Below are 11,157 nucleotides of genomic sequence, written 5' to 3'. Positions count from 1 at the left end.
TTTTGGGATGTTTTCTGTTGGTATTGGCGATGCATGGAAGTATGTTCTGTAACCTTTGGCTGGACAATAATATCCACAACGCACACATTCTAGGAAGTTAATGTACTTATGCAAAGCTTTATCTGGATCTGTGCCACTTTGTAACCCAACCCGCCCTCTGCACAGTTTAATACAGCTGAGTGCAAATATATGTCTAAAACAAATGCAAATTGCAGCACCATAATGGCAACTCACAGAACAAACATAAAGATTTACATGTTCACATTGCACATATTATTTCTGACATAAAAAGAACATTTTTGTTATTGTAGCTAATACAGCTCTGCAAATGGTAGCTCCCTGCTCTAAGCAAAGACAGCATTTAGGTAAATATAAGCACTGAAAATAAAACACGGGTTAAATACAAGAGAGAGGATTTTGATATGTAATTCATCATTACTACTGAACAAGCCCATGCATTCTGCAAATCAGTACCAAAGCTGAGCCCAGGGCACAGCCTTGCAGATGCTATGCTCTCCTATCTAGTTTCCTTCCATATCTCGACATAAATTTATTTGAATAATTATGTGACACGGCGATCCTACTCAGTTCATCAGCTGCTTTTCCATTCCAAGAAGCTACTCTATGGCTCTGTGGTCCGAATAATGCAAACACAAACCATATCATGTAGCAAACGTGGAACTCATCTTGGCCGATGATACGGTCTCACTGTTCTAAATATCACATTTATTTTGACAGTCTGTCATTTAGTGGTTAAACCAGAAACGTGAGACTTCAAGAAGCTCAATATAAAGTACGTGCTGTGCCTTTTATCTCCCAACTCTTATAGCACGGCCACACACTCCTGAAGGTCGTGTGTGTGTGACACTTGTGTGGAACTCTGACAGAAAGGGGGGGACTAGGGGCACAAAAAAATGAATGAGTAAACAGTTGTTACAGTGCTGTGCATCATTTACGTACAGTTGGCTGACCATTACACCGACTCAGGAAGGTGTGTGGGCATCTCTTGGATTCTGCATACACGCGCACACACATGTTACACATTACACTGCAGCTTCCCTCAGACAGTGTAATTTAACACAGACACATGAGTTGAAATGTTGTAGTTTGGAGAAACGACTGAATTTAGAAGCCAATCTTGCCGCGTGTCATAGAGTAGCCCAACTTAGCCTCATTGTTAATGAAGGACATTATGCCTAGATATGTTTCAATAAGCAGGGGTCTTTCCAAGATCAGCACACCGTTAGCTCGACCTGGGATCGGGTGCTCCTTATGGGCTCTCTTCACTGCCTGCACGAGCTGGATTTTGAAGTTGTCCAACTTGGGAGGTAGAAGGAAAAAATATGAACCTATTAACAGCCACTTCAAAAGTGCACAATTTATATATTTATTAAAATAGGAGTTGCTGTCTGGAGTTAAGTATCTGAGGTTGCTCTGGAATAAAGAATACATTCAAGATTTTGCAGTAGAATGGGCTTCATTCACTGCATGTAGCAATGCCTGGATGAGAAATTGCCCAAGGCACAGCTGTTGTCTTGCCAGTAAAATATAAACAAACGGCTTTAAAAATATCTATTGATATACCAAGTTGAAAAGTATGAATAACTGTCTTTATCTTGAGGGCTGAATTATGTCTTTAAGGCAAGCAATCAGTCCATTGTTTCCAGTTGAACTGTGACTGTTTGTTGTTTGAAACAACCATTCACCAGCCGTCACCATTGTTTCACAACACAGAAAAGACCTTACATTTTGAAGCTTTATTTGCTTAGTTTTCAAAACGTCAAGTAGCCTATTATCGGAAATAATAAAAATGCATGTTTAGCTTCATTTAATTAAAGTGACTGTACCTGGCACAGAGAGGCCACCTTCTCATCAGCATGGGCCATGGGGTGCTCGGTGAACGTGGTGTAGGGCAGCTCTGTTGACCAGGGGTTCCAGCGATTAATGAATGAAGCCCGGGGACGTTTGTCCCATTGGATACGAATCCCATAGCCTTCTCTTCTGTTTGACAATACAACAGTTTTAATAAGATTAGAATATCAAACAGCTGACGACATTCATGCAGCACAACCACAGAGATGGACCACAACGGTTTACAAAAGACATTTTGTAAGTTTTTACATTTTACTTCCATGTGCATCAATTTGGAAACATTTTTTTTGTATGTATTTATTGCTATTTAAACAATTAAAAGACACATCATTCTGTTTTGCTAATATTAAAGGTTAATGTTGTAATGTTTACACATTTATTTGTTAATGTACTCTGGGTAAATCCTAATTGGCTATTGACAAGCTGAAATTCTGACATACTTGTTGAGGGATTTGGGTGGAAACTCAAACTCGCCCACTGAGATGGTGTCCACAGCATTGAGAGAGATCCTGATTACTTGTTGACACAGCAGGTTAATGAAGTCATACTTGCACACCAACAGGGACCTGCACAGAACGTAAAGACAATGTTGTTGGCTACCTGATAGGCCTCATTAAATATTAGTCACTTAAAGATGAGGTATGGTTCTGACTCACCTATCAGTTATCAGCACAAGTCTCTCCTTTTCGTTATTCCAGTGATCAATTCTGTAGAAAACAATAGTTCACACAAGAGTTCATTTTTATGCCTCCTGCCTGATAATAAACATGATGACGGGATACTTACTCAGCCAGCAGCCAGACACTAAGCACCTCTCCATCCTCGGACGGCAGTGCCACAGTCCTGATGTCGCTCACCGCCTGCTCAATGGTACCTGGCTGAGATCAGCATCACACAACCGTAAATCATCTGAGCCTAATCCTCCCTGTGATCTGTTACTGTGATTGTCACAACATGCTGCCCTGCACTGACGCCTACGGCTGGGGGTGGTCATGTTTACTTAAAGGTACCTAAGCAGCGTACGATAAGTGTGAGTGGTTCATATAAAAACAAACGGGCTTATCACCGCAAGCTGGAATGGATGGAGCAACTTACTCTGAACACGAAGTAGTCCTTCACTTTCGCTTGCATGGTGGGGTTATGCACATGAAAAGGCGTCAGCGTTTGTAACGGGGGACAGCAGGCCACGGAGGCGGCGTGTCCAAAGCTTCGTCCGGCCTCCGGCGGCGGCGTGAAGGCAACCTCGACCCCCTCCTCGGTTTCTGCAGGGTGGAGAACCGCAGCGCCCGGACTCTCCGGCTCCATTGCGTCGTTGAGCTGAAGCATAATGAAACGTACGCGTTTCCCGGAGCGTCCCAACGATGTGCACCCACTGTTAGATCTAAAAATCTCCTCCCGACGATGCAGATTCAACCATTGCGCACAAATAATGTTGTGATTGTGGGGGTAACGAGGAAGTAGCTCCCCATTGCTTCACTTCCCCCGTTTAATTTCCTTCCTGTTAAAGGGACACGGTGTTTTTGACCCATGTAATTACCAGTAAATATTTTTTTTAAATAAATTGGCTGGTTCCATTTTTTTCATCATTTTCACTAGCATGATCCGTAAATGATCTAAAGTAATGTTCTAGTTTTTATTGCCTAATTCTATTGACGTTATTATCATGTAATTATTAAATAATTGTACTGCCACTTGCTATAGTATTCCTGAAGATGCTGTTCTTGTACGTTTTATATCAAAGTTAAATCCACAGCAACCCGATAGTTATACTACAATAATATTGTAATAAGATTCCTTTGGTTTACAATCTCCTGACCAGGTAAGTCTGGGAATAGCAAGGAAAAAAAAACTTGTTCTTTTAGGTCAAGTCAAGTGCCTGTATTGTCATTTCAACCATGTGCAGTGGTACAGTACACAGTAAAAGACTATGGTGCTATATATAACGGACAATCAACACAGGACTACATAAAGTGCAAGTGCACAAACATTGCAAAAAACAAAACAAAACAATACTGTGAAACACCAGTCAGAACAAAACCATAAAGACACAAGACAGTGCAATACAAAACTGCAACAACGACAGTGGGTTGTGCAAAAGACTGAGCATTGTGCAAAAAGTAACTTGATGTATGAAGTGTGTGTGTGTGTATGACATAGTTAAGTCTAAATCATTTGTAGAAGAGTTTTGCTGTAATAATATTTACATTTATAAGCTGTATCAAGAATAGTAAACTTCCTTTATATAAAGGTTTATTGAAAAAGCAGTGCGACAGCAGTATTTAATCAAGCATTAAGCTTAATATTTAATCAAGAAAGTATTAATTTATTTATTTTGTAATCTTGGACATTTTTTGATATTTACTCTTTCATGTTCATTTTTGGAAATTTTCTTGGTTGTTATATGCCAAATGCCACCAGTGTTTCAAATATTAGGCATTAAATATCACTGAAAACAAGCGAATCACCTAAATAAGAAATGACGAACGAGGTGTGTTCCTGAGACCCAGCCCGTTTATTATGTCTTCTGTAATGGACAAAAACAGTTAAACTGAAAGACCCCCCCGGTTTTCAGGACGATAAGTTAACGCTCACAACTATTTAATATTGAAATTAACTATAACAGTTCCCTCTAGTGGAAACTCTGGGGAACTGTGAACTGGAAATGCAGTTTTGCAAAGAGTGTACTGTTTAAGAGGCAGTTTGCCCACAAATGAAAATTATCTAATAAACCAGCATTTGCTTTAAAAAGAGCCTTTTTGGAAGTCAAATGATAATGCTTTGTAGCTATATTGCAGTGTTAAAAGAAACTTGTCTCCCTGCTTTACCTGATGCTTGGGTGTACATTAGTCTTAGGGCAGGTTGCAGACTAGTAATGATGATTTGTACTGATTAGAGTTTTTGTTTGTTTGTTTGTTGTTGTTGTTTTTAACCAAAATGTGAAAGAATATTAATCTTGAACTATTTCTTGTTTTGTTTTATGTTGTTTGCTTTTAAAGTTGGGTTTTCTGTTGTAACTGTTTTATGTCATCACAGGCTCAGTCAGCACAGTCCATCCTCTCTAACTTAACTGGAAAGGTCAACATATTTGTAAAACAATAACTTTTTAAATCTCAGTTTGACTTTGACTTGTTTTTCAGAGGGTTGTTGATGTACATGGGGGGCGAAGATCACACGTGGATGCTGTAGCTTTCAAGTGGGTGTTTTTGTTTGTCTTCTTGCTCTTTATAATCCAGACTTTGTTCTCATGCTTGGCTTATCAGTTTATTGAGGAAGAACAGAAAATGGTCTTTAATACTCATCTGAACTTGAGGAAGACCATGTTTGGTCTATGACTGTAACTTGTTTTTTTTGTGGAAGGTTGCTTAGTGCTGTCATATACATATACAAATACACCAAAGCATAGCTATTTTGATTTCAATACTTTTTGTTTTTATTACATGTGAACAACTAAACACCAATTTGTAATTCTCTACTGTTGGACTTATGAATCTGTTATCTGTTTGTATGCCATTTATGTTTCTGATAAGTGCTGTCAGTTTTATGAGTTTACAAAATGTATTTGATGTTGTCAAATTTGTGTTTTTTAATTTCCCCTTTGAAGCCTTCAGTCAGCCATATTTCAGACTGAGACATCACTTTGTGGTTAGAATAAGTTTGACCTCTTAAACTTTCAGTTAGTACTGATGCTGTTTCTCAATGTCATAGTACTTAATAAGCAATTTTCTGCCAGAATCGTTAGTCAAAGATTTCAAATAGATTAACAGTGGCTGCAAGTTGATTTAGTTAAACCAGTAGATTAGATCTACTTGACTTTCATCACAATGTGTGATTCAATGGAAAAGATACACCTTTATAACAGCAATGTGAACTGTCGGTCTGCTGTGAATAGTTTTTTGGGCCATCCACTTCTTCTTTTGTCCTCCAATTGCTGAATTTCCTCACATTTCTTAAATAAACTTTGCACACCATGCTGATATAAACCAAGTCTTCAGCTGATAACTTGGGAGTCATCTTGTTGGTGCACAAATACTATTCATTGTCCATCAAACTATGTTATCTTTGGTCAGTTTCATAGATTCAACTAAAGAAATCTGAACTAATTATGTGTTTTTGAGACAGACTCCTTCTAAATTAGTGAAAAAGCAGCCTATGTCCAAAGAACAACTTTGAAAGGCTTTCAGAAAACCTGGAGAACTTTTGCTCAAGACTATAAAAAGAAAGTCATTTTAAAAAAACTAAAAGGAAATGAGGGGTAGCTCAAGGCCATAGTAGGTCAGAAGTATCAAGTGTTATCTTCTGCACGTGTTCATAATAAAATAATTCTGCCAATGATTGACCCAAAATTCTTGACAATCAAGACGCTATATAAGGCTGGAACTAAGACAGAAACAACAGTAAACTGGACACTATGAGTTGTAAGATGACAATGCTTTTTCCATTGTTGCTGCTGACCTTCCTGTCAACAGCCAGGCTTGAAACAGAGTCTGACAATGAAATTATTCCACAGTTAACGGAAACTGGATCCCAGGAGAGAGGACAAGCAAAAGCTTCTGATCAACAACACAACTGTGTTACTGACGTCAATTCTGTGCTGAGAGAGATGAGTGCCTTGTTGGGTGCACTGAAGGTTGAAGTGAGATACTTGCGAGAAGACAATGAAGGTAAAGTATAATGTGTGGCCTGAGAATCCATTTAATTAAACCACTGGCATGGTGTCTGCAAATATTATGTCATGCTATTTTTTAATTATCTATTTATTTATTTATTTAGCACAAGCAGCTAAGGTGAGAGAACTGGAGTTGCAAAAGACTGAGCTGGACAAGCTGAAGGAACAATATCAAGGTATATATACTCAGCAGTGAAAAATGATGAATAATTAAAGACGATGAGGAAAATGCTCGGTCTGTTTTTTTTTTTCTGGACATCATGAAATATGATATATTTAAATATATGTTTTCAGTAACTGACGCCAAAGTAATGAATATTTACAATGTAACTCAGGTTTTGCTTGTTTTTTCTTTTTCTTTTAACCAATTACTCTGATTACAGCACAGTCACAAGAACTGATCTCCATTAAAGCTAAGACAAATACCACAGAAAACCAGGTGGAGGCTCTAAAGAGAGAGAGAGAAGGTTTGTGAATTTAGAAACAAACTCATTATTGCAACAGTCAATGTAACATCAGTCATTTTAACGTGCTTTTGTCCTCTGTCTCAGTGAAACAAGTGGCTTTCTCAGCCTCTCTGCTAGCTGCGGGGTCAGGAACTGTTGGACCGTTTAACACACACACACCTCTGGTCTTCAGACGTGTCGTCTCAAATATTGGAAATGCATATAATCCACATACAGGTATGCATCTATGAAAAAAAGAAAAATCTGACTTTATGACAAAGTTGAGATCATTGTAGGTGACAATTCTTTATTTGATTTTAACATCCCACAGGATTTTTCATTGCACCAGTGAGAGGAGCTTACCACTTTGAGTTCTACATTGGTGCACATGGTCATGCAGCTCATCCTACTGGAGCTGTGTTGATCAAGAATGGCGAGCATATTTTTATTGCCTATGAACACCAGAATTCCCATTATGGAAGTTCTGCTAATGGTGTCACGTTGTTATTAGAGGTTGGAGATGTTGTGTTTTTGCGCCAGTGGGTTAACACAAGGATTTTTGACAATGAAAATCACCATAGCACCTTTAGCGGCCATCTGCTTTTTACCATGTGAGCAGAAAACAGTTGTTAGTTTGCTCGTGCACACTCCGCAGCAGTATGAAGATGTTCTCTGTACTGATATTTGTATGAACCTGACTGACAAAAATGCTAAACAAAAATAACATTTGCAACAAGAAAAAAAATCAAAGATGTTTTTCATTTACACGTCTTTACTTGCATTAAAAAAGCACCTCAGCACCTGACTGTTAGTTCTGTGTCAGATTTAATTTGGTGTAGAATTTTCTAAGACAATTGTACATATTATGATTATTTTATTTTTTGGTTTGTTTTGTAGAAATGTTTTATGTGATGAAGACAATTTTCAATTTACCTTTATATCTATGAAAGAATCAACCTTTGTGTTCTGTTTATCGAGTAAGCTGTACAGCAATCATAATTCTAATAAATATATATGAAATTAAATATTGGCATGTTCTGTTACATTTTATGGACTTTTACTTAACTTGAGAGAGAGATAAAAAGAGAGACTGAGAGAAAGAGAGGTAATATCTGAGTTCATATAGGCTTAAAATTTAAGCAGCATTGCTCTTTAGTTGAAGATTTAGTTAGTTCTTAGCCACGACTGTATCAGTCCAGATTACAAACCATTTAAGCAACGGTAGTGCAGCACTGAGAACCATTTAATAAAGCATCATTACTGTGTTTACTGAACAAAAATCTAATGTTTTTTCACCGGAGAAATTATCGGTTATTACATTTTGGCCTGAGATGAACAGATGTCAACATTTTGGCAAGCAGGAATGAGTTAATGGATCGCTTATAATCCAGGGATAACCCACATCACTTGCCAACTGAATGCTCTCATTTGCCAGGAAGGCTTGCAGCCTTAGTCTTTGCCTACCTGTTTCTTTGTCAGTGTTATTTAACTTTTCCAACAAAGTGGACGGTAATAAAAAAAAGAAATGAGAGATGAAAGTCCTCTTCCAGATTTAACTAAGTGCGGAAAATTCTAAGAAAATCATGGGAATGGGTGTTATTTTTTGTTTGTTTTGTTCAGCAGAAACCTTATTGGTTAAATGCTGTTTGTGATTAGCAGAATTCCCAATTTAGTTACAAATCCATGAAACAATCTATTTCTTTCTCCTATGTATAAACACTGTATGCATGTTTTGCAACAATCATAATAAAATGCACATTTAAGTAAATACTATCACGTTCTCTTACATTGTGGAGTTTTATTTAATAAAACTCCACCATGTTTGAAAGTATCAGTGTTGGTATTGAAACTGCAAATGGTAGCCCCGTATTTATCAGTTCCAGTGTGGCACAGCAGCAGTATTTGCACAGTGTTCTGAACAGGATGTTGATGTCCTCTGTATGTCTGTGAAGGTTCTCAGTCATCCAGGTCATCGTAGTCAAAGGAGCTTGCAAAGAAAAGCGTCTGGACTTCTTTAAGTTGCTTGAAGACGTTTCACCTCTCATCAGTTCATGCACTGCACTGGCCTGCACCACGATTAGTATAAGGTAAGAATGAATGACTTTTGTTCTATTCGTTATTTCCACGGTTGCATTTGAATAACAGTAAAAAAAACCAAACAAACTTGTTAATGTAAAGTTTCGGATAAAATGTGGGAGCCCGAAATTGTGTCTACTTTCATCTTACAATCCGGCAACAAATAAATTGCACTGCAAACAAAGTCTATCAACAAAGAAAACATTTTCGTTTCATACTTTTCCGTTATATTCCCTTACAAAGCTAGCTTTAACGCTTCGAGGGTTCCTTTGTTCTTGCCGTCACCTCGGCGCTTGACCCAGACTTTCGCTCTGTAGTTGCTTTTTAGCATAGTACTACAAAAAATTGTAAATCTGTGATATATGATTGATAAACGTAAAGGTAACTGTATAAATGTGTTCAATGACTTTGTTACTTTTAATGATTGGAGAGCACCCGCTTCGATTCGCACTCAATTCAAACTTTACGCTGCACGCTCACCTAACTTTACGCTGCACGCTCACCTAACTTGCGTTTGCACCTTTTGTCCACACGTAAATGCTAAACGCAGTTTACGTGTGGACAAGGAAGACGGAGAAAACGCAGCGTCAAAGGTGTGCGCCTATTTTGACGCCACACTGTGCGCCAAGTTTTTGTCTCGGTGCCATGAATTCCTACAATGGCAGACTTAGACAAAATACTGTTAATTTTATTATCTTCAGTGTTTAAATGCTTACATATACGGGTTTGCTTGTAATTGTTGCCTATATACATTTTAAGCTATTATTTATTATTTAGTTCAATCAATAGATCAAGTTTTGTAGTGACTATGAAATATATTGTAATTATCTGTTTCCTGTTTATCCTAGACAGGGCAAAAAAGGACTCCAAATTAAAAAAAAGATAAAAATGAAAGACTGGTGCATTGTGCAGTTTAGCACTGGTGGTACAGAAATAGTCCCTAGTTCATGGATAAATGGGGAGAAATTGTCATGGCCTCCATATCCTCCGTGAGACACATTCAGGATCCACGACGCAGTAAAGAGGAGAGTTCATCCTGGTGCAACATGGCTCACCTATGCACCAGTCCGACTTCTAATAAGCCATGGTGGGTATCATCTGGATTGGTGTTGTATAAATGTAACAATAACAAGTTTTTCGTGTCCTAATTTATGTCTGGCCATACATTGTGTTTGTACTTCCAGACACATTTCACGAAGCAGAACGCAGTCTTCAGAAATATCTAAGTGAACACTGTGATACGTCTGACCTTCAGTCCGAAGCTGAAACTCAGACCAGTCATAAAAGAAAGCACAAGTAAATTTTTTTTATTTCACAAACATATCTTTGATTGCTAAGAATTTATGATCTTGTCTTTTATACATATCTGTGGTGCTTGCATACTGCAATATCACCACATAATATAGTCCAAAAAGTGGAAGCTTGTAAACTTTTTATAAATGCAAAGCCGTGTACACTTGTGCACTTCAAAAATTCCTTGTATACTGTACCTTCTTGCACATCTCCGTTTCCTGTGTGTGTTGTTATAAATCAAACTGTAACTTTAGGAAAAAATATTCCAAAAGCACATTTGTAATTACTTATGACCGTTTTCAACTTTTTTTCTTTAGACCAAATCCCCTGTACACATATAGTGACTCAGAGGATGAGCAGCCCACAAAGAAATGGTTTCCCCGGGCCCCTCGAGTGAAAATACCAGGTAATAAAATACTGTCTAGTGTCTTTGTACATATCTGTGTGTGACACAAGGAAACTTTTGATAAGTTGTCTGTATTCTTAAATACTTAAAAAAAAAAAAAAAATCTTTTTCTGTCAGACCTGACGAGAGCTGTTAACGAACTCCGTGAGGAGGTCAGAGCCATCCGCAATACCGGCTGCAATGAATCGGTAGATGCTGGGGTACTGCCTCTGGATTTGCCCTTGCACAACATTGAGGAGCTAAACAATTCAGAGCCAGCTCTTCAATCACAAGAGGCAAATAAGGCAATGGTAAGTATATAAAGGTTATGTACACTTTGTAAATATAAAGTGTAATAGCTGTCAGATGTGATTTAAATACATAACAACGGCCTGTTGATTAAACACACAAGCACTTGC

At 37.9% G+C, this 11,157-nt stretch overlaps 2 protein-coding genes and 1 long non-coding RNA gene across 5 annotated transcripts; 2 read left to right on the top strand and 1 right to left on the bottom strand.

Annotated features, from left to right (window-relative positions):
- Positions 1 to 3,320, bottom strand: tprg1l (tumor protein p63 regulated 1-like). Its single transcript, XM_040047828.1, has 6 exons — positions 2,968 to 3,320; positions 2,659 to 2,750; positions 2,529 to 2,579; positions 2,313 to 2,438; positions 1,848 to 2,001; positions 1 to 1,320 (listed from the first exon to the last, which is right to left on the bottom strand). Exons 1-6 carry the CDS (start codon positions 3,196 to 3,198, stop codon positions 1,126 to 1,128), a joined length of 849 nt encoding a protein of 282 aa, XP_039903762.1. The 5' UTR covers positions 3,199 to 3,320; the 3' UTR covers positions 1 to 1,125.
- A 150-nt stretch (positions 3,321 to 3,470) lies between these two features.
- Positions 3,471 to 8,980, top strand: LOC120743870 (complement C1q-like protein 2). Of its 2 annotated transcripts, XM_040047830.1 has the most exons (6): positions 3,471 to 5,065; positions 6,380 to 6,533; positions 6,643 to 6,714; positions 6,922 to 7,005; positions 7,090 to 7,221; positions 7,316 to 8,980. In XM_040047830.1, exons 2-6 carry the CDS (start codon positions 6,473 to 6,475, stop codon positions 7,597 to 7,599), a joined length of 633 nt encoding a protein of 210 aa, XP_039903764.1. In that variant the 5' UTR covers positions 3,471 to 5,065; positions 6,380 to 6,472; the 3' UTR covers positions 7,600 to 8,980. The 2 variants fall into 2 exon arrangements, with proteins under 2 accessions (XP_039903764.1, XP_039903763.1); XM_040047829.1 differs by having other exon boundaries at positions 3,471 to 6,533.
- A 43-nt stretch (positions 8,981 to 9,023) lies between these two features.
- On the top strand, positions 9,024 to 11,026 carry LOC120744053. Of its 2 annotated transcripts, XR_005698289.1 has the most exons (5): positions 9,024 to 9,071; positions 9,909 to 10,147; positions 10,245 to 10,356; positions 10,671 to 10,759; positions 10,877 to 11,026. It is a non-coding gene; the product is annotated as an uncharacterized LOC120744053 (long non-coding RNA). The 2 variants fall into 2 exon arrangements; XR_005698288.1 differs by lacking the exon at positions 9,024 to 9,071 and having other exon boundaries at positions 9,132 to 10,147.
- Positions 11,027 to 11,157: the final 131 nt, after the last annotated feature.

Source organism: Simochromis diagramma, unplaced genomic scaffold (assembly GCF_900408965.1).
Source record: "Simochromis diagramma unplaced genomic scaffold, fSimDia1.1 OVJJ01000387.1, whole genome shotgun sequence".
Classification (NCBI taxonomy): Eukaryota; Metazoa; Chordata; class Actinopteri; order Cichliformes; family Cichlidae; genus Simochromis; species Simochromis diagramma.
The sequence above is the reverse complement of the archived record's forward strand: the minus strand, read 5'-3'. Positions and strand labels throughout refer to the sequence as shown.